Consider the following 23,864-nt stretch of genomic DNA (forward strand, 5'->3'; position numbering starts at 1 on the left):
TGCTGTTGTAAAACTCGGAAACCTTTGTTCAAAGTGACTCTGTTCTAAGTGGAAAATGGCAGATCAAATAAAGCTTCTATGCCTATTAAGTGAAGTATCATTTCCTCAGGAGTGTCTGGCTTGTTGAGTGGTTAGTGGTTGCTTGGTTGCTTAATTGCTTGACTGAAAAACAAAATCATTATTATGGCCATTATAATAAAATTCTAATCTAATTCAATCACTAAATGGCGGTACTCTAGATCTAATGTAGATTTTCAGCTTTTAAGCCAGCATAGCTGCATTTTTTTTACTCGATTTGTGCAGAGGAGCATCTTAAAATCATCCTGTTTCCAGGGTGATGTGGATGGAGGTGGGTGGGCAGCGGCACCCAGGGTGACCTTACTGAGACTGTGTTTTGTAATTCAGCATCTGCCATTCTGCAGTAAGGCGTTGCTCATGAAGAGGAAATAAAGATAACTCAGGTGGAGAGTAGCCCCCTGCATCTGTGCACCTTCGAGAGTATCTAATATGATGACTAATATGATGCACTTATTAGTTATTACAATCTTTTTTTGTTAGGTTAATGTTTTTAAGCATGTAGTTATTCGCTTAAAAAAGGTTAGTTTTGATGCAGTTCTCATGTTAATGCTGTTTTACTCTTATTAACAGAGGTTAATTGACTGAGTGCACTCACTGCTGTGAGCAGTCATCAACCTTCTTTGGAAGCTGCGGTGTGCAATAGCAGAGTGGTTTTGATAGCCACAGACTAGCTCAATGAATGGATATTAAGTGCTTTGATTGCACATTACAGTAGTTTTGGGAAGGAATGGCACAGCTACTTCCCTTTCTCTGTTTATATTCCTTTCTATGTGATATGAGGATTCTTTAAATGTTCTTGTAGTGTGCTTTTTATTTGTTTTCTAAACCATGTTAATGGACTGATGGATGACATGCCAAGAAAAAAAAATGAACGGAAATAGTCTTGGATGTTATTGCTGCAGTCATTTTCCCCCGAAGAAATGATAAAAATGCCAATGTGTTGTTGTGCTTAAAAATGTGTGCATGTTTGGGTCTGTCTGTCTTTTTTTTTTCTGTCACGCACGCACAAGCAAATAGACAGATGAAGAGGAGGTAGAGGTGTAGGAGGTAGAGATGATGGCATTCAGACAGTTTAAAGAGGGGCAGCAGTGAAATGCACAGTTTCAGAAAAGTTTGAAATGTGTGGAGGAGGAAGAATAATTTTACCAGCCACTCTTGTTTCTAGTTCTGAAGTCCTGATTGCTGTTTCTCTGAGGCATATGTATGTATGTATGTGTATATATATATATATATATATATATATATATATATATATATATATATGGTAATGTATAGTAAATCCTTTGAATGGAAACTGTTCTCTCAGACATGAAGAGGAAATAAAGAATGAAGAAAAGTAATTGGAATGCTACAAACAAACTAAACACAATTTTTCCTTGTCCTAAAAACGCAAGGAATTAGGAATTGGAAGATATATTTCTAGCCTCAGAGATAAAAGCAGACATGTATCCTAACTCGGTTTTCACAGCTGAAAAAAGGAAACAGAATATGTGGTCAATCGTTTATGGGTGAGGCTGAGATGCACTTCACCCTACAGTGTAAAACATGCAACGGAGTAAAGAACAAGTTCAACACTGGGGCAATGGCGGGACGGTAATTAGTACTGTTGCCTCACAGCAAGGAGGCCCTGGGTTTGAATCCACTGGCCAGCCGGGGCCTGCTCCCTCTCACAGCCCAAAGGCAGGTATGTTAGGTTAACTGGTGGTTCTAAATTAGCTGTGCTGTAGATGAGAATGTAAGTCTGAATGACTGTGTGTCTCTTGGTGTTAGCCCTCTGATAGATGGTGACCTGTGGAGGGTGTGACCAAACTCTTCCCCAGACAGATGGTTGGATGGACAGATGAATAAATGTTCAACACAAATTTTCAGGTTTCAGAGAACTTAATGACCTTTGAAATGAGACAGAGGAAGCAAAGCTTTCTTAAAAGTCTTGTGACAACCAAGAGAGGGGGCATGAGAAAGAGAGAGAGAGTTGGTCCGTGGCCACTGGTGGTTTATGACCTTTTTAGTCACAACTCATTTTTAAACAGTCTGCATATAAATATGCCACATCAGCAGACAACCCATATACTATAGGGTGTTTGCCTTTTTCCTCCATCTTTATTTGTATTTAACAATTCTGGTTAACATTAGATGGATGGATGGATGGATGAATGGATGATGGATGGATGATGGATGGATGGATGGTGTTCAGTTTCTTATTACCGCACATGTCCTTGGATTTATCTGATGACCCCTTTAGTCACTAAAGCACCAGGCTAGGAAGCTCCAGCACATGTATAGTGGGCCTAATTCTTTTAAATAGAAATAATTATGGATGATTTGGGGTTTTTTGACCATTCAAAATCTTGTAGTATACTTAAATATGTTTGTAACACAATTTGGACATTCATCTGGAGATGAGTATGGATAAAAGCTGCATATTCATTGACTGATACACCCTGTGTGTGCAGCTTACTAACGTCTCTGGCAAGCCAAACTTCCAGGGCAGATGGCGGTCAAAGATGGCTCTCTGAACATCATGAAAACCACACAAGCAGAACTAATGAAGGAGGGCATGGTCTGGTGGCATATTGTCTGAGCCAAATGTTATTCTAGCCTGAGGTGCTGGGATTTGGCTTGCTGCTGTACAGTAGCTGAGTCATTTAGCATTAGGTGGTCATTTCAGAAATACTGGAAATTACTTTTACATCCATTATTGAAGTCCAGGGGAAAGATATGCATGACTTCAGTGTGATTGCCTTGAGTTTATATCATAAACTGAGGTGACACGCTCAGACTAAAGTATTCTCCTAATTATATATTTCCTTTAATGGTTATTACTACATAATTACCCAATATAATTTCACCTTCTTGTGCGTGAAAAATAAAAATCTTGGGTGGTCAGTTTAAATCCAGCCCACATCTGCAGTAACCTTCTATGCATAGAGTTGGCAAAATTCAGATAGTGAGGCTATAGCAGCATTTGTAATGGATGTTTCACCTTTGCTAGCCACAACCATCACCTTCATCTTAAAACTACATCCTAAGAATGACAAAAGCATGGACTAGTTTTTCAACATTACTCTTAGACTGGATGTTTCTTTTTTTCAATACCGATCAGATGAAATAAGGTAGTCCTATAGACTTGTTTCATAAATAAATATAAATTTCAAATGACAGGGAAAATATATAATAAAGATCAGTTCATCACATGTAATTAATAAAGCATTAATTGAGGGTAAGACATTTTGCATAGTTCTGTAGGTATGGTATTTGCATAGACATGCAGATTAAAAAAAACATTATTAGATTTTTAAATGAAATAATTACCAAGGTTGTATGAGGGTGTTTGTTTTTTTTTAAAACTGATGTAAACTCCTCCATAGCAACCAGTTTTAGGATCTAGAGGAAAAGTTCAAATATGTAGAGGAATACTTGTGACTTCTTGACTGACAAACACAAACAAAAACACACACTAGCTTCTTTGGATACTGACCAGGTGCAATCATAGAGACAAAATCTTAAATATCTCGGATACATTTGCAGAATGGATACTGGTGAGCTGCTGGAACAAATTGCTTTTGACATCAGACCGACATCACAAGTGATGTGGAAGAGGTTTGCGAATCTGCTGGGACCAGGTGTCAAACGGATCAGAAGAAATTTGATGTCTAAAGCAGAATTAGAACTGCTGCGGTATAAGATAATGTCCAGACAGTAGTACAACAAGAAACAAGTGGCTGAAATGAAACTGATGATGAAAGAGCAGATCACTCTGATCAAATAACAGTAAAATTGTGTTTCCCTGCCTGAACAGAGAATCGAGACTTATTCCAAAAAGGAAACTTAGTTTAAGTATCCCTTTACACACAAAGATCCCACAGTGTGTTTTAAATGACAACATTTCATCTGTAACAGTACCTAATGATCGGGCATTATTACACATGGCTAATAATCTGTAATGCTATTGCAGATAAAGTAATACAAGGCTCCGTAAAACATATCATCTGTGTCACCGCTGCCTGCTCTGCTTTGTCCTGTTGCTGCTGCTCTCCCTGCCTGTGGCTTTGCAGTATGCACGTGGAAATGCAGGGAGGCCTCACAACAGAGAAACAGCAATCAGGACTTAGTGGTCCTGACTTCAGTAGGTAAATATCACACAATTTCTACTTTGTTCTAAAATTGCTGCACCTGGAAAATGACTTCTAAATAAGGAGGTTACCTTGGGGGAGCTTTTGAGTGGATAAAGGGCTGAGATTTTGGGCACTAAGTGTTTGCTCAAGCTTTTTTTTTCTGCTTTATTCCTCTGCTATTGCTATATTCTCATCTCCAACATGTCTTTCCCTTTCCTGTCATTTTACCTCAGTTTCAATCACACTATGCGTTCATTTGACAACCTTAAATTGTAATGTGGGTTGGTTATTGCTAGAATTGATAGGCAGCAGGAATCAATGCACAGCAACACAACCTCGCCTGCCCCGCGACTGCTAAAAAGCATTTCGATGCAGCACTCAGTTTTTGCTATTGAGCTGCCACTATGTGATGAATATGAAGCCGTGATTGCCTGAGACAGCAAATATATATTCATCATTAGTGAGAACCTTGACACATATAGGAACAGCTTTTCATAAACAGCAGAAAATCTCAAGTTTGGCCGTGAGATATGTCTCCTTGAAGCTGCAGAGCTGACTGTGATGGACATCACCCAACCTCTCTCTGTCTCCCTTACCATGCATATATGCCAGGAATATTAAGATATGAAGATATAAGATATAATCGAGCTCAAGCAGAATGGCTGTGTTGCAGTTTTCCTCAAAGGTGATAAATACTGTGGAGATCAGAAACAGTCACAAATTTGCTTGAATCAAATTTAACCCAAGAGGAAACAGTTCTTAAATCTCTGTTGCCCTCCAGTGTTTGGTTGGATAAATCACATCTCAGTATGCATCACTACTGTATGTCTGTTTTTACTGTTTCAGAGCTGTAGATGCAAAAAAATCACTCATCTGAATAAGTTAAAAATGATAGTAGTCATTTAGATAACAGTTTACAAGGAGAAACACTGAAGCGTGGTTAGTAACTAAGGAACAGTTGATAAATAAATCAATAAGTCATTAATCAATGCTGCTGTAAATCGTAATACAACACAAAAGGGTGATGCTATATTATTGGGTGACTGGTCAATCAGTGTTTCATAAATATCAACGAATAAATCTAAATTCTCAGGCATTAATTAAACGATTAATGACTAAATAATTCTGAATGGCACAAAACTGTAATTCATCATTGTTTCATTAATTAATATGTGTTGCCTTAAGTAATGAAGCATTTTCTTAAAGGAAGACTAAGCAATGGTTAATTAATCTTGTGGTAATGTGGAACTATTATGTAACTTGGTGGTTTTCTGAAGACGGTTTGTATTAAACCCTTGTTTTCCCTCCACTGATGAGTAAAAGCATCTGTTGTGAGAAAGGTCATTCTTAGTAGAGGAAGCTTTGTTCAGTTTCAAAATGACTTCTCTGGAAGAACTTTTTGGCATGAACTTCCAACATATTATTTTCTTGCCTCTTTCACAATATGGACAGGAAGATATTCCTCTCTCTCTCTCTCAAACACACACATGCTCATAAATTTTCCCTTGAAACCTGATAAGCTCCATGTGTTGTATTTACAACAGCTGGACTCCCTAGGAAGAACGAAACATAGAAATCTTGCTCATTATCCATCTGTTGCTGTGCTTCTCTCAACATGAAGGCAAGTAGATTTTGCATGGATACATTTTTCAGTTTTCTGTAAAATATGTCACTGATGTGATTTCAGTAAGAGTAAGTTTGTATTGTCATTGCTGTGATATTTCCGTGGGTGACTGCTATTACCAAAGCTTTTCTTTTCTTTTGCTTTCTTTAACTTTCTTTTCTTTGCTGTGCTTTTTTGTGTTTTCATTTTCCTCCTCAGAAAGTTGCACAACTCTGTGCAAGAGTCTTACCATGGCTCCTCTTCCTGTTCACTGCCAAGGGGTAAATCTGGTTTTCGTTTTGTGCTTTAAATCATAAATATATTGTGCTTGTTGAACTTTATACGTTGTCATTTATATCGTGTTATGTTGATTTAAACGTCATTTTCAAGAATGTGTAACCAGGAAGTTCATTGCCAGTGGGGTCCTTTTGGCAGTTGGTCAGAATGTGATAGCTGCACCAAATTACAGGTCAGGGAGATTCATTGGTAACTAATTTCTTACCCATACAAATTTGCATGCATTTTCACGTACTGTATACAGTACAGTACAAGAAAGTGTATTCATAATAAAGATTTTTCACCATCAGAAGATTATGTTATTTTTAAAACTTGTGAAGATATTTTGCCATTAATTAAATTATTATTACTTTATATAAATATTTCTTTGTCATCCTGTGGATGCTACAGACAAGAACCCGATCCATGGTTGTCTACGCTCAGTTCGGTGGAAACCGTTGCTATGGAGAGCGAAGCGAGACGAGGTCCTGTGAAACCACACAAGGCTGCCCTATAGAGGACGGATGTGGAAACAGGTTTCGCTGTCGATCGGGTAGGAATCGAAACTGCCCTCACTTCCTTAATCCTACTGAAGTGGTTAAACAATAACTATCTATCTGTCTTTTGACTTGCAGGGAAGTGTGTTAGCCAGTCTCTGGTGTGTAACGGAGATCAGGACTGTGAGGAAGATGGACTTGATGAGAGTAACTGCGACATTTCAGAATACATTGTTTGTTCAAACTCAGTTCCTCCGCCGAACATTGAGATCCTAGGACTCGGGTAAGAGAAAAGTCTTGATCTAGATGTTTATTTTTTATGATTCATTGAGACATTAATCTACAATCGCTGTTGTTTCTGTAGGGTTGACGCTGTGTCAGGAAAGAGCAGAGAAAGTGTCATCAATACTAAGAGCTTTGGTGGCCAGTGCCGCACCATCTTCAGCGGCGTTCACAATTCTGTTTATCGACTGCCCCTTAGTACTCTTCAGTACAGCTTTTTGGTTGGTACCTGTGGAAGAACTTGAACTGTAGTTCATACTGATACTTCTTTGGTCACAATTTCTTTTAAAGTACCCCTTGGATTTGTATTCTAGAGTTAAGGAGTGAATATAGCAATATTTTCTACCTATTCTACTTTTTTAATCTATTCAATCACACATTATTACCATTGGCTTGCTGCCTTTTGCTCTTTTTTTTGTTGCATTAGGCATTTGGCCATTGACTCACATTTGGTGCCCTCAACTTGACATACATTCACATCATCTGCAACATCTCATCATCTTCTCTTTATAAAGTTAATCAGCTCGTTAGAGTTTGTCTTGCTGCTGATGGTGTTTTCTGATTTGTGGATTGAAAAGAGATGTCCAAAGTCCTCTCTGGAAAAACAAACTAACAAAGTGTAAATATATATGTCAACACATTGAAACAATAATTTTAAACCTGTTTTTATTCAAAGTTCAGATTTATGCTCATTTTTAGACATACAGTGACTCATTTGTATGACTCATTTTAACATAAGATTTCTGTAAACACAAAAAATTCACCTGTTTCATCTTATTCACCTGTAGGGTCTTCCCCTAAATCTAGTTAAGTTGTCCAGGTGAGCATTTCATATCTCTAAACTAGAGGAAACCAGACATTGTAACCCCTGTCCCGATTCCAGGTTAAAGTCCAGAATGACTTCAGTGATGAGATGTACACCAGCAAATGGCACTATGCAAAGGATATTGTCAAGAGGCAGACAGTAACCGGGACTACCACGGGATATCGCAACTATGATTTTCATGAACAACACGACAAGACTCAAGTGAGTAGAAACCTAACACTTTAAATAAAAAATGCCTTTGACAAGTCATCTCATGTTGAAACGGAACCTTTTTTTCCTCTTCTTACAGACCAAAAAGCTTTTAGTTTTAAAGAATGACATCGAGGTAGCTCAGTTCCAGACTAACGCTCCTCGGTACATCCCGATATCCGAGGCGTTTTGGAAGGCACTGGTCAAACTGCCATCTGTCTATGACTACTCGGCCTACAGGAAGATTTTGGAAAGGTTTGGAACGCACTACCTGTCTGCTGGAAGCTTAGGAGGCTCCTTCAAAGTTATTGCCACAATTGATGAAGAAACTGAAAACAATATGGGTAAGGATTCATAAAACACTAGTGTAATGGAAGAATTTAAAAATATGGTCTTAGTGGTTAATTCTACCCAGTGTTTTAAGGTGCTAAACAACAAGCCACTGCATGTGTCTATTGCTTGTAATAGTTGTAATATACATTTTTTAAAAATGCATTTGACTAAAAATGCTCAAAAATTTCTAAAATGTGTTTTTAAATGTAATCAGTTTGTAATGTAATTAAATTATTTATAATATATATATATATATATAATTTACATATATATATAATTTACATATATATATATATATATATATAGGTCCCTCATCCTATTCATGTAGCCCCTTCCGCCGGGGTTACTTGCGTAGTAGCATTCCAACAACGCCCTGTTTTCGTCCCTTGCCCACCGATGCCTTCTTGTTCCAGTAGCCCACTTTTCGTCAGGGTGCCCTGGTTCCTCAACACCTGACGCGGACCTTGTTGATCCGGGCGACGTCCGAGCCGGCATGCCTTCATATTTATCTGTCTCGCTCATGTCTGCGGTAGGCTTGCTTAGCATAGGGGGTCTAGCCTTAGGACCCTTACTGGATACAGACGCCCCAGGCAGGAATCGAACTTGCGATCCTCTGTTCCAAAGGCGTGTAGTTTAACCACTACGCTATCCATCTAGCAAAGGTGTACTCTCAAGCAAAGGTGTACTCTCAGTGGCAAGGGAACAATAAGAGAACAGCACCACCAAGGCTGGAGACGGAGCAATACTGGAAGAGCATATGGGAGAAGGATGCAACCCATAACGGCAATGCTCAGTGGCTAGAGGATCTGAGGGCAGACCACAGCGACCTCCCTGAACAGGGTCCAGTAACCATCACAGTGGCAGATATCCAAGAAAGGGTCTCCAGTATGAAGAGTTGGACAGCACCAGGGCCCGACATGGTTCACGCCTACTGGCTGAAGAAGCTGACTGCACTCCACGAGCGTCTGGCAGCACAAATGAACCAGCTGCTAGTTAACGAAAGACACCCGGAATGGCTAACTGAAGGCCGGACGGTCCTGATCCCCAAGGACCCCAAGAAGGGACCGGTCCCCTCCAACTACCGACCAATAACCTGCCTCAGTACTACATGGAAGCTCCTGTCAGGCATCATATCGGCTAAGATGAACAGGCACATGGGTCAATACATGAGCGGGACACAGAAAGGAATTGGCAAGAATACCAGAGGTGCAAAACACCAGCTACTGGTAGACAGAACAATCAGCCGAGACTGCAAGACCAGACTGACCAACCTGTGCACTGCCTGGATTGATTACAAGAAGGCCTATGACTCAATGCCCCACAGCTGGATACTGGAATGCCTAGAATTGTACAAGATCAATGGGACCCTAAGAGCCTTCATCAGGAACTCAATGGGGATGTGGCGTACAACACTAGAGGCCAACTCCAAGCCCATAGCACAAGTTACCATCAAGTGCGGGATCTACCAAGGAGATGCTCTGTCCCCACTGCTGTTCTGCATAGGCCTGAACCCCCTCAGTGAGATCATTAACAAGACTGGCTACGGATACCGACTACGGAACGGAGCAGTTGTCAGCCACCTCCTGTACATGGATGACATCAAGCTGTATGCCAAGAGTGAACGAGACATCGATTCACTGATCCACACTACCAGGCTATACAGCAATGACATTGGAATGTCGTTCGGACTGGAGAAGTGTAGTCGGATGGTAACAAAGAGAGGGAAGGTAGTCAGAACTGAGGGGATTGAACTACCAGAAGGCAACATTGCAGACATAGAGGACAGTTACAAGTACCTGGGGATCCCGCAGGCAAATGGGAACCATGAAGAGGCCGCTAGAAAGGCTGCAACCACCAAGTACCTGCAGAGGGTCAGGCAAGTCCTGAGGAGTCAGCTGAATGGTAAGAACAAGATCCGGGCCATCAACACATACGCCCTGCCCGTGATCAGGTACCCTGCTGGGGTAATAAGCTGGCCAAAGAAGGAGATAGAAGCCACTGACATAAAGACAAGAAAGCTCCTGACCATGCATGGAGGGTTTCACCCCAAGTCCAGCACCCTGAGGCTGTACGCTAAGCGGAAGGAAGGGGGCCGGGGACTGGTGAGTGTCAGCACCACAGTCCAGGATGAGACAAGGAACATCCAAGAATACATTGGGAAGATGGCCCCAACTGACCGAGTGCTCAGTGAATACCTCAGGCAGCAGAAACCCAAGAAAGAGGAGGGAGACGAGGAACCATCATGGAAGGACAGGCCCCTGCACGGTATGTACCACCGGCAGATAGAGGAGGTGGCTGATATCCAGAAATCCTACCAGTGGCTGGACAAAGCTGGACTGAAAGACAGCACAGAGGCACTAATCATGGCAGCACAAGAACAAGCTCTGAGTACAAGATCCATAGAGGCTGGGGTCTATCACACCAGGCAAGACCCCAGGTGCAGGCTGTGTAAAGATGCCCCAGAGACAATCCAGCACATAACAGCAGGGTGCAAGATGCTAGCAGGCAAGGCATACATGGAACGCCATAACCAAGTGGCCGGCATAGTGTACAGGAACATCTGTGCCGAGTATAACCTAGAAGTCCCGAGGTCAAAATGGGAGATGCCCCCAAGGGTGGTGGAGAATGACCGAGCTAAGATCCTGTGGGACTTCCAGATACAGACGGACAAAATGGTGGTGGCTAACCAACCGGACATAGTGGTGGTAGACAAACAGAAGAAGACGGCCGTAGTGATCGATGTAGCGGTTCCGAATGACAGCAATATCAGGAAGAAGGAACACGAGAAGCTGGAGAAATACCAAGGGCTCAGAGAAGAGCTCGAGAGGATGTGGAGGGTGAAGGTAACGGTGGTCCCCGTGGTAATCGGAGCACTAGGTGCGGTGACTCCCAAGCTAGGCGAGTGGCTCCAGCAGATCCCGGGAAAAACATCGGAGATCTCTGTCCAGAAGAGCGCAGTCCTGGGAACAGCTAAGATACTGCGCAGGACCCTCAAGCTCCCAGGCCTCTGGTAGAGGACCCGAGCTTGAAGGATAAACCGCCCGCAGGGGCGTGCTGGGTGTTTTTATATAATACATATATATATGTAAATTATATATAATTTACATATATATATATGTATATATAATTTACATATATATATGTATATATATATATAATTTACATATATATATATGTATATATAATTTACATATATATATATATATATATATATATATATATATATATATATATATATATATATATATATATATATGTATGTATGTATGTATGTATGTATGTATGTATGTATGTATGTATGTATGTATGTGTGTATTAATATGTATTTTCCTTATAACATAAGGTGGTCCGATATTATTTTTAAAAAAATCCAAGTTGTAATTGCAGCTGGATTTAACTATATCACACAGCTGTAGTGGTAGTATTTTTCCAATGCCAAGTAAAACATCTGGCTGATAAAAATGCTGCCATAAAGCCCTGCTTTAGTCCTGCCTCACTTTTCTGACACTGACTTTACGTTTTCCTTTGTTTTCAAGTCAGCGAAAGTGAGCAGTATGACGAATGTTCAAGGACTAAACGCTGGATTCTCATATTCCCCATCACCACAGTGAAGTGTAAGCGAGGCCAGAGCACTCACTCATCAGGCACAGGTACAATTTGGATGATAATTTTACAGATACCAGTACCTATAAAAGCACTTTACCTCTATAAGTTTTTCTGCCATCCACTATCTCTTCAAACCTTTAAAAATAGGAACCAGGAGGAGCAATAATCTGAAAAAAGTGGATGTGGAGGGAGGAGGTGTCTCACATATTGCAGCGCTGAATATGATGAACCTAGATAATCCAGAGAGAAACTGGGAAATGTACTCAAACTGGGCAGAGTCTGTTAGGTCGTTTCCAAAGGTCATAAAACAAAAGGTAAAGAGAACGTAAAATAAGCTATTTGTATGTTAAAAAGCAAGATCATAATGTTTAATGAATCTTATATGGATTTCATCTTATCACTTAATGCAACCTTGCATCGCTTTTATTTTACTATTGTTTCTCCAGCTGCGGCCGCTGTCAGAGCTGGTGAAGGAGGTTCAGTGTCCTGGTTTGAAGAAGCTCTACCTTCGCAGGGCCATAGATCAGTACCTTGCTGAAAGTGCCCCCTGCCACTGCCGGCCATGCAGGAACAATGGAATGGTTGTCATGGATGGAGATGAATGTAAGTGCATCTGCAAGCCTAACACGTCAGGACCAGCCTGTGAGCAAGGAACTGAAGCAGAAGGGCAGCAGGGTGTGTATTGTCTTTCATACAGGATCTTTATTACTGTAGTTTTTTAAGCTCACCAATGTTACTTTTAAAGTCTAAAAGGGGCACATTGCAGTGAAAACCCCCTTTAAAAAACAAGTGTTCTTTTTCCTTTTAGCTTTTAGCTTTTGTGTTGTGATTATGCTTAGAAATGCCAAAATAGCCCTGTGGGGCTGGCAGATGTGAGATTGGTGTCAGGCTTACTTTCAGGATGAAAACAAGGAAATTAACAAACTGTTAAATTGGGTTAAGTCACTATCATGGGTGGGGGTAGGATTTAATCGAGGCTAATATCAGACAGACTTTATTATTGTCCTTAATTTCTTTCTATTTCTTATTTTCCATTTCTGGTCATTAAGGAGTGATCCATGGTAGCTGGACCTGTTGGTCTGCCTGGTCATCGTGCTCTGGGGGCCGAAGGTCTCGTAGTCGTTCCTGCTCTAACCCCTACCCTCAGAATGGGGGACAGCACTGTATCGGAGAACCAGCTGAGACGTCCGACTGCGAAGATGAAGAGCTGCAATACTTAAGGTGAGAGCTTAAGTTTGTTTTGTGGGTTTTATGAGTTTTTTGTTTGTTTGTTTGTGCTGCGTGAATTTAGTGACATATTTGTAACAAGCACTGTGTTCATTGCATTGAGTTTCCAGTAAGAGAAAGTGTCAAACTGATTTTCATCAATATGTAGTTATGCAACACATACTTTTTCTACAGAACTATGGAGCCTCAGTGCTTCGACTATACTCTCCCAGCAAGTCAGAAGTGTGGAACCCCACCTGCTCTGATCAATGGCTACATTCTGGTAAAAATAGAAATTTTCACCATGGTGTGGAACAAATGATTACAAACATTTAGTATTTATTAACCAGACTAACTGCTACTTTTGTAGTGCTTGAACAGTGTTTTGCACAAAGTCACAGTACAGTGTTAGAAAAAGAGTTACGGGAAGAGACTTGAAACTGAAGCTCTAGTATCTCCTATCTAAGTGAAAGAGAGTTTGCCTCAATGTTACTGAGTTTATTAGTTATCTTTAAATATTTTGCTGAATTTTATATCTTCTCTTCCCCATAATAGAGATGTGTTTTGTCCTTGTGTCTCTATGTTCTCCTCTGTGCTCATCCTCCAACCATTTTTGGCAAATGGCTGCTCTTCCTGCTGCCACTTGTTCCTCATAGGGGAACTACAAGTGGTACTGTCTTATAAAGTGCCTTGAGGCAACCCTTGTTGTGAACATAAATAAAACTGAACCGAGCTGAGTTACATACCCACATCAAAGCTAAGAAGTTGAACTTGATGATCTTATCTTTATTACATGTGTCACAGGATCCAAAGGACATTTATCTTGTGGGTAGTAAAGTTGAATACACCTGCACTGAAGGTTTTTATCTTGTTGGTCACAGCACCATAGAGTGCACTGCTGATCAAACCTGGTCTGCCCGGCCTGGATTGTGCACAGGTGAGTAAATAAAGTTTAACATTTAGTGTATCATAATAATGAATTGCTGTGTCACATTGTAAAATTACACATTTTCTTCAAGTTACAAGTTGCCAGATTGGACTCCTTGCAGATGGTGTCATAGCCTCTCCTTTAAAGGAGACCTATGGCATAGGAGAGTTAGTAACATTCTCCTGCCCAGCGGGTAAACGGCTAACAGGCGAAGCCACGGCTATTTGCAATCCCAGTCTGGATTTTTCACCAAACCCAGCAGACGTCAGGTGCATCCAAGGTAAATTTTACATCAAGCTTTATAATCCTTTAGCTCTCTGCTAAAGGACTGTCCTGGACTGCTATGTAACAAAATGAAATATGATGAGCTCTATATTTAGTCATTCAGTGTAGAGAATCAGTAGACAATGTGGAACAGTGATTTCTGTGTATTCCACAGACAGCGCACCAGAACCAAGCATTGCTCCTGGAGTGCAGTGTAAACTGTGGGAGAAGCCTTCCAGAGGAAAATGTGTTTGCAAAATGCCTATTGAGTGTGGGTATGTTTATTCTGCTAATAAATAATTTGGTCATGTCAGTTTTGGCAAACTGGCTAATGATACTGATTTACTGTGTTTTTTGTGCTTTGTGCCCACCGGCCAGTTCATCTTTGAAGTTGTGTGCCACAGCTGCTGTAGGTAGAAAATCGGTCCTTCTGGATGTGTGCAAAATGAATGCATTGCAATGTATGGGGAAGAAATATATGACAGCAGAGGACAGCACCTGCATTTGGCCACAGCGTGATACAACAGGTTGCACCGGCTGCCACATGTGGGAGAACTGCGATGGTATGAACATGTGAAGTGACAAATGATCTATTATAATGTACAGCAGTTTGTAGTAATTCATGCTGTTTGTCTTCACACGATTTTCTCAGATCAAGCCAATGACTGTCGCTGTAAGGACTCTGCAGATTGTGCGAACCCTGGGTATAACGTGTGTGTCCGTGTTGGAGAGGATGAGACTGCGGCCACACAGACCATGAGTGAATGTGAAGCAGGACTTCGGCGATGTAAGGGAGAAAAAGTGTTTGTTGTCAGTATCCAGCCCTGCACCTCCTGAGCATTCAGGGCAGGAGCTGATTGACTGACCTCTCTTATTGGTCTTCTTTTATTATCCCACTTTGAAATATTCCACAAATTTTTTTGTGTAGCCAATGTTTTTTGTTTTTTTTATGCTAAGATTTAGCACACTTTAAAGGCACATTTTTTGCATGCGTAAAAATAGAACAATACTGTATTAACAATAAATAAAAAGCACATCAGTCATGTTTGATCTTTCTTCTTTTGTATTACTAATATTGAGACCAAGAGATATGTAATATTCTCACAGACAAACATAGCATAATGGACTGTTGGTTGGGTTTGAGAGGTAATGTTTGGAAATCTGTTTTTCAGGCTCGAGAAAGTGTAGGGCTTCTCACAAAAGATGTCTTGTGCTTACTAAACCCGACAAAGCTCATCCTGCGAAGCAAACCCCTGCTGACAGTCTATTCCTGCCTCTGGCTTGCAGCCCTCGCACAGTGTGAATGCACGTCTGCATGTGTGTCTGAACCTGTCCGTGAATAGCTGTGAAGACACCAACTACTTAATGTTTTATCATCAATTCAAGAAATACTTATGGTCAGCAGAATGATTTTCTAGGTTTGAGATGTTGATCACAAAGACTGATAGTTGGGGGAAAGGTGTTAAAAGTGCATCTGAGCTGCCATTCTTGAAGGGATAATGCATACAAATTGATGGTTTTTGGGTGAGATGTGGTAAAAAAAAAATTCCTATCTATCTATCTATCTATCTATCTATCTATCTATCTATCTATCTATCTATCTATCTATCTATCTATCTATCTATCTATCTATCTATCTATCTATCTATCTATGAAAGAAGGACAGAGAGAAAAAAAAGCACAAATAATGGCATACATGTTTGTTCTTTGAATGCAAACCACCTAATTTGCATTTAACACAGTCAATTTATCTAATTAATTCAGTGTAATTTTACTGTTTGAGCTTTACCAGAACGTGCTAGACAAGTTTGTCTCCACCCGGTGGACATTTCAGTTCATGCAAGACAATGACAAACACTGGTGGATGAGTTTCAATAACAAAAGTTTTATTAACAATGTAAAATGACCTATATCAGCTTTGACTACTGTACCTTCAGCTTGCCATAAACAGTGATCACTATATTTAATAAGCTGCGCTCTGTCTGCTTGACTGCCCAAGAGAGAGAGATGCTCTCTGCTTATACCAACAGCTTCTTTACTAACCACCTGCAACCTTGAAAATAATTCAGAGAGCATTGCGTAAAGAGTATGTGTATATACAAGTCTAATGTCTCGATTTATAGATAGATATTGTGTGCAAAGAAGTTTTCTTTTGACTATTGTATCTTCTATTCCATTTTGAAGCTGGAAAGTTTAAGTTGGGTACAGGTTCTTGTTTTATGGAAGACTAAATTAAGTACATTGAGAAGAAAAACAGCAAGGAACAGAAAACGGAGACTGTAATACACAAACGTATTCTTCACAAACCTGTCATTTCAGCTTAGACAAACGACAGTAAAACTTTGTCATTGCAAGAGCCGTCCTCAGATGTGTGAATGGCATCTGTTCATAAGTTATCACATTATTTCTGACAAAATGGACATTTAGATTCCCTTTTTTTAAAAAAAATAAAAACATAAATCCACATCATTCACTCAGGCTTGTGGAAGTAACAGAACATTGATATTATCATTTCAGACAAACTCTCATTCCCTTTTACATCAGACAAGCAGATATCGCACTTCGTTTACCAAAAAAGGGGAAAATCTGTTGCAAAATATCTTAAAATATATGTTCATGACTTTTGTTTTCATTACACTGCAGTTACAATTCTTCTTCGTATTACAAAATAAAATTATAAAATGGGCAGCCGTTAAAAAAAAGAGAAAGAGACAATTTATTTGAAAATGGCAGTAATAGATTGGTGGGAGACACAAGTGGTGAAGGACAGTGGGTAATGGTGTCTTTGTTGCCGCCTCCTACCCACAAAGGCGGGGCCCTTAGCTGGTTACCAGGCAACAGAGCCCAAAGAACCGCCTCTTCCTCTGTCTGACTAGTGGGTAGGGAGTCAGGTTCAGCAAACTGCTGTCATCTGGGCGAAAGAACACACAGACACCACAGCCAAGTCATGCATTTTTCCTCATTTGAGCTACGATGCAGTCCACTTAAACCAGTACCTCTGCTTCACAATGAATAATTCTGAAAGTGTTACTGCTTTTTGCATTTTCTTTCTCACCTTGGTTCTTCAGTGGTAAAGGCATTGTCTCCCTGAGTTTACTGAGAAGGTTCTTCATCTCCCTCATATCCCTGCAGTAAGGCAAATGGCTTTTTATGTTGTGTACATAAAGTATCCATAATATATGCAGTACATACTCGCATTCAGAAAAGCACAAAATCAGGTTTCCATTATTGGATTTTCTGGAGACTTTCCTCCCTAACTCGAACTCTTAACTTAATGTTAACCTAGGGACTGTATTTCAATTTATTTCATAATGTATTTCATAGCAGGAGTCGTAAACACACACGGTGTCTAGAAAAATAAGTAGTAGTAGTAAAATAAGTGTGTATACTTTTTGTTTTGAAATGTTGAAGCTTTGACACAAATATCTGATTATTTTTGGTATACTTTTATTGTTTTGTAAACTCAAATCTTAAATCCAACTGTGAGGTAAAACTATAGACCCACACAAACTACATAAATGTAATTTCAAGAAAGCCTTAGCTGATAAAAAAATATAAACATCCCAATGAATCTTATAATACAACATGTATTCCCAGTGTATTAAAATGCAATTTAATGTGATACGATACTTTGCATTATGTTCTTATAGGAAATGTAACAGATTACCCACCAAAATATATGTGAAATATTTGTTAAATCATAATAAAAACGCAAGTGCAGACACAGCACCTACGTACATCCCGAAGGACACAACAGAACACACTTTGTTTACCTACTTTTCTATGTTTTCTATGTCAGTGGCCACCAGCCAGCAGAGCTGAGGACAGTCAGTGGGGGAGGAAGAGGTGTCCTCCAGAATGGGGATGTCTGAGCTTTCCTCCGTTTTACCATCTAAGCCGGGAGGGCCACACGAGTCGTTACCTAAAGCACACAGAGAAATGCCTTAATCGTGTTTCCTCACTAGATACTGACCTAAATTATTTATGTCATTTGTACACAGTTATTTGAGTTTACTGATCGGTTTAGTGATGGCATTACTGGAATGACGGTGACGTTAGAGATACAAAATCCCATTTGTCCACATGTTTCTTTAAAAAAATTAAAAACAAAACAAAGCATACTATCTATAAACTATCCATGAGGCTTGTCTGTGTATTAACCTTTCCTGTGGAGCTGCAGCGATCCCAGCAAGCACACAGATTTGAGCATCTCTGTGATGTACATCTCCAGACAGCACTGCAGCTGGATGAAGAGCCTACAGATCTCAGGGTGGATTTCCCCGTCCTCTGGCCTGAAATGGCACATGAAGAGAACAAAGCTTACCAGCCAGGTGGAACTTGGTAGACAAAATAGTCTCTGCAAGTCTCTATGAGCATTACAGTAGTTGTTAATTCATCCGTGTATGTGCTAATCTTGAGTCTGAAACCAGCAGCAGCTTAAATAAATATTAGTACTAAACCAAAAAGTTAAAACGAAGAAAAATATATTCCACTCTAAGGATGTGTTACTGACATGTCTAATTTGTTTGACTCATTTAAACTGTAAATGCAATATCTGTTGAAGAAATATGATCACCTACATTGGTAACTTATGCACTGCCTGTTCTTGTAATTTGAGGGTGCACATCTGTGTCACATCTGTGACAAATGCGAGTCACATGCTTTTACTTGGAAATATCTTTACTTAAGAGAATAAATGAGGGCTGGACCTGGTGATACTCGTGGTATTTTCTGTGCGTGATTACAGAAAATCTGTAACCTGAAGAATAACAGCAAATTCTTAATACCAGGTTTTAAGGCCAGAGAGGTTTATGAACTCAAATATGCATTAAAATGTTTGAGCAGAGTGTTTCCTAATCAAAGCTTAAAGTAAGCCTATAGAGTCTGCAATGATAATAAACATACTGTGCTTCTTATCCATGTTTTTTACAGCAAAGTTCAAATTGCTGCTGTCTCTGTGATTGTGCAAGCGTCTATATGTAGTGCTTACTTAACTCCCTGAGAATATATAAATAAAATGCACTGAAGAGATTCAAGCAACACAAAAGCCCGTCACAATATTTTTCATTCAACCGGAGCTGATCATTAGCTTTTATGAGACATCGCAGTAGCTTCACAACTATATTAATCGGGTTTTCAAAGGGAAACAGCAGGTGATATCCAGTGGGTGTAATATCACATGGGAAAGTGACAGCGATAAAAGGCGTGAAACTTGGTACAAATCTTTCTCACACAAATCATGCTCTAGAATTCACCTCTTCCAACAGCAAGCTTCTCCTTGCCATCACCGTTTTGTCACAGTGCCGCTTTACTGTTGCTCAAGCACAGCTGTCACCAGTGCTATCCCTCTAATCAGCTTTCCCCCTGCACATCGGAGGGACCTCGCATCATTCAAACCATTCTGACACACTGGGTTTATTTTATTAAAGGGGAATGAACTGGTTTAATTCAAGCTCTGTCTCTAGTAGCGGAGACAGACACTTAGATGGCCGAGAGAGCTTTTAGGGAAGGAGTTTTTAGAATATGTGCTGGTGATAATAATGGCAATGATGCAGATGCTGTTATCAGTGAGAATTTAAGAGTTCTCTCTAAAACTACTGCACCATCTCCATTTAGCAGCAGAAGCTGGAACATTTAAGAGCACAGTTTCAATGGCTAATAGTCTTTTTTCTGCAGATACAGGTATAACTGTATTTAGGTGTATAATTATGAGCCATGCAGTTGAAAAACAACAGTGAAATGGTTCATTTTCCACCACTGCCCTGCTGCATTAAGGTATATTATTATTTAAAGCAACTAAATGCTCCTATTCAAATAAAGTTACATTCATGATTCATGCATGTGCACGATGGGAGATGTGCACTGAACATATTCAGTGTCACGCATCAAACATGTAGTTTTAAAACCCCACTAGAGTGAATTAAAATAGAAAAGAATTCAGCTTAACACTTTTTAAAACTGGACCTTGTAAAAAATATGGTGACAAATAATTTCTAATAGAAAAGGATCTCTCGTGGTTTAAATATACAGTATGTCCAGTGGTAGGAATATGCCCCTTCTGCAAGATAAATCATGATGCTGTTATTGTTCCAGCAGCACCCAGGCTTTGGCAAGCAGCTGGCACTGCAGACGTCCTCAAATCTCTCTCACCACTGGCTTCAGTCTGTCCGATTGTTATTTAAGTAAGTTTGAGTGTGCCAAGTTGGCTGGCATCTTAGCCTCACTGAGGATGTTAAAATCCCAAGCCTCCCTTTGCCCTTCTTCTACTGGCGCTATTGTAGAGGAGATATTGTGGGCCAAAACAGCAGTCCTTTCAGGCTCCTAAAACAGCTGTTTTCCTGTATCTTGAATCAAAGCTTTCATCACAAACAAACCACTTGAAATCTAATTTAGCATGAAAATCTACTCAGAATCACTAAACAGTGAACAAACTTTGGATCCAACCACTTTAATTTACTGTTTCATTGTGATATCATTTGTTTTTGATGAGCAAAAGAAAAAAAACTCCCAAGGATTCCGATTCTTAAAAAAAATCTGTACTGAAGAAGCCACTCTCTCAATAAATTACAAGAAAAAGAAGAAAAAAAAACGTCATTGGCTCCACATTATTGATACTATTATCTCAGATATTAGTCCCGGGAAGCATTCCACTTTCCCTCCACTTTGTGCATTAACGTTTTAGGTCAGCTAATGGGAAGTGATCAGTTACAGTATGTTGTTGTGATTGCTTCCTGGTAAAGCTCTCCTTCTAACAAATTAGAAATGTCATGATTTTTAAAAGCTGATCTCATGTTCTGTTTTCCCACATACTTTGCCCACCACGAAAAAAAAAAATCAGTCCTTTAATGGGACAAGCATTAGATGGCCTATCGAAAGAACATTCTTATAAAAACACACACAAAAAAAATATTCAGCAGCTCAAATGTTGATACTTGTGCAGGTTTACTTTGGTAAAATTAGCTACTTTTTTTAACTTCCGGCGCTGCAGTGTTGCAGAGCGTTCAGCCACTGATGGCTCTTCATTTTCAGGACCACGGACAGCGTCTGTGCCAACTCACCCCGATATCAAGGAGAGACTATGGTGTGCCGTTCGCGCCATTTCGCAGCCTTTGGTTCGGGTCCTCAGCATTTCGGCCCGTAACGAAGGACAGTCGACAGTGATCTCGCCAATTGAGATGACCAGCTCACGGTACAGAGCCACAAGTGTATTGAATTCTTGGACGATCTGCATTACAGTGAGATAATAAGTCACACAGACACAAAAAGTTATTACCTAACGAACCAGACAAGTAAGCATCACACAAATAAATTGCAGGATAGTCTTTATCCTCAGTCCGACCTGTCAACATGAAAACGCGTCAGCCAAGAAGGAAATGCTGAGCAGCATTTTACAGCGCCCCCCCCCCCCCCCCCAAAAAAAGACTAATGGGGACAAATAATGCTCCATGTGCAGTTAGACTGTCATGTGCTTCATTTCGAAAATTGCAGCCTTGCACATGTGCAGTCACCGATCCTTGCGAAAAACGCGGAAAGTGAAGCACAGCCCGCAAAGTAAGACTGCACGATAAACCAGCTGATTGTTGAATTGGTTGGTTTTCCATCATGCTAAATTTGGTTGTCTGCACAACCACGAAATTTGAGCTTGGGGCACAAGTATTCTGCTCTTTTTGTGCACCTCCTGCATAGCATCCTGCTGTAGTCCTGTAAACGAACAGCGAGGCTCCATGACGATCACTGATGTATGAAAGGGTGAAGTAGGCTTTATCATTCCTGTCAGCTTCTGTCAAAGCACATATGTGCCAAGATCATGCACTCCACCATGGGTAATCTTGTCATTCGGGCAATGCTGAAATCATTCCAAATCACCAGCAGCTTTCCACACTTTAAATGCAAATCACACAGTCAATCTGCACGCCGAGGTGTTCTGTTTGGCTTCACTGCCGACAAAGCAATGCAAATGCATAAAGCTATTTTTAGGCTGCTAGACCGGGTTAGAATCTTTTTTTTTTTCTTTTTTTTGCAGCTATTAAGAGCTGTCGCCTGTGCGGCGTGCATGCACGGGGTATTGGAACATCCTTAAACAAAGAAAGGTTGCGATAATAGCACAGCACTCCTTATCAGAGGCACCATGCAGGCACTAACGTGCCGCAAACCTACCATTCTGCAGTCGGCCACGGCGCGCTGGGCTTTGCGGGTACTTTCGGTGCTCTCCCTCCTTTGTGAGTCTCGATAAGGAGGCTTGCCGATCTGGAAGATGTTCCCGGCGGATCTGGGGCGATTTTTGCGCCCATTCGATGCAGAACTCATGCATACACATCCACTATTAAAACAGCCCTAAGACAGAACGATTTGGTCTTATCCCCCCAAACTCCACCACTTTCTCTCTTCCTGCCTTACCACCCTGCACCTTACTGTTCACCTTATTCTCTCCTCGATTTACGCTCAGCTCACCTTCGCCAGCTATTGGCTGTGTTGAAACTCGAACGCTATTATTGCTCTATGTCTTACGTTCTTTCCCCCTAATGTGGGAAAGGTAGCAATTTTTTCCCAAGAAGAGCCCTAGAGCGCAGGTAAAGTACCGGATGAGAGCCCGTGACTCCTCTCCGCATTGCCTTGACTGCGACGGGGCGCAAGTCACCTTCACTCCAGCAGCACACGGTGCACAGTGAAGACTTCACACCCAACCCGGACTCCAGCTAGCTGAGGTGTCTTTTCTGACGCACCGATGTCAAGAGGGAACGATCGCATTCACGGATATTCTCCAAATGCAACCATTTTTTATGATTGCGCGTTTCCATTAAGCACCAATAAGACGGACGGTAACAGTCTTTTCTTAGCTATACAACCTCCTATTAAGACGAAATAACACGGCCAGTGTCCACGGCGACAATTTCACAGCGTACAACTGTGCCGGAAAACGTCGAAAAACTTAATTCCTGCTCTCGCGGTCTCAAGTCGGCTCCCAGTCTGTTTCCTTGAGTGTTTCCAGCTATTAGGAAGGGCCTATATCTAACCTTGGAGAGGCAGTAGAAGAACAGTTGCTACAGGCCTGACGTGGCTGGCAACACTGCGCACCCAAAGGACGCGAATACTAATAGGGCCCATCAACTCAACCCCCCTCCTCCCCCATGCTGACATATCAACTCCTGTACGTATGAAATTGAGGTCACTGGCCACTTTACCTCCACCACAAGTACCGAGTGGAGACAAAAAAGAATGAATTGAACACTTCCGTTAAAAATGAGCCTAAAGTGATTCTCTTTAGTTTTTAATATCACAAATTATTACTGCGTTTATACTCACATGCAGGTTAACTTAACAAGTGCTTAAGTTTCTGTTGTTACATGTGTGTCCGTCTACCTTTACAAGAATATAATTAACATAAAGAATGAAAAGGGTGGGCTATAGCTATATTACCGTTACTTAACTGGAAAAAAGTGCACGTTCAGCTTGTAGATAGTGTATCGTTTATTTTACATTTTGGATAGTTCAAGATTTAGCTTCGTTTCGACTAATAAAAATGCAGTTTTATCATCAGACCCTAAAACACAGTTGGGGTTGAGATATACATTAAAGTTAAAAATGCACAAAGACAAACTATTTTTTTACTATATATATTATGAGTATATAGATGTGTAACTGATCAATAAACGTTTTGTGT

General features: G+C 40.5%; 2 protein-coding genes across 3 annotated transcripts; one reads left to right on the plus strand and one right to left on the minus strand.

The window, feature by feature from the left end:
- The first annotated feature begins 5,685 nt into the window (after positions 1 to 5,685).
- Positions 5,686 to 15,242, plus strand: c7a (complement component 7a). The gene is made up of 18 exons (XM_082553248.1): positions 5,686 to 5,818; positions 6,020 to 6,077; positions 6,187 to 6,265; positions 6,484 to 6,625; positions 6,708 to 6,852; positions 6,934 to 7,072; positions 7,735 to 7,878; positions 7,967 to 8,210; positions 11,736 to 11,849; positions 11,953 to 12,119; positions 12,252 to 12,480; positions 12,855 to 13,026; positions 13,207 to 13,294; positions 13,816 to 13,948; positions 14,031 to 14,219; positions 14,379 to 14,478; positions 14,582 to 14,766; positions 14,856 to 15,242. The coding sequence occupies exons 1-18, from the start codon at positions 5,809 to 5,811 to the stop codon at positions 15,038 to 15,040; spliced, it is 2,523 nt and encodes an 840-aa protein (XP_082409374.1). The 5' UTR covers positions 5,686 to 5,808; the 3' UTR covers positions 15,041 to 15,242.
- rgs7bpa (regulator of G protein signaling 7 binding protein a) lies at positions 15,060 to 23,333 on the minus strand. 2 transcript variants are annotated; one of them, XM_082553252.1, is made up of 6 exons: positions 22,783 to 23,333; positions 21,262 to 21,428; positions 18,365 to 18,495; positions 17,981 to 18,125; positions 17,259 to 17,329; positions 15,060 to 17,114 (listed from the first exon to the last, which is right to left on the minus strand). In XM_082553252.1, exons 1-6 carry the CDS (start codon positions 22,810 to 22,812, stop codon positions 17,023 to 17,025), a joined length of 636 nt encoding a protein of 211 aa, XP_082409378.1. In that variant the 5' UTR covers positions 22,813 to 23,333; the 3' UTR covers positions 15,060 to 17,022. The 2 variants fall into 2 exon arrangements, with proteins under 2 accessions (XP_082409378.1, XP_082409377.1); XM_082553251.1 differs by having other exon boundaries at positions 22,361 to 23,333.
- Between the last annotated feature and the right edge of the window lie 531 nt (positions 23,334 to 23,864).

The sequence above is a fragment of the Aulonocara stuartgranti genome, assembly GCF_965226115.1.
Source record: "Aulonocara stuartgranti genome assembly, chromosome: 12".
NCBI classification, from domain to species: Eukaryota; Metazoa; Chordata; class Actinopteri; order Cichliformes; family Cichlidae; genus Aulonocara; species Aulonocara stuartgranti.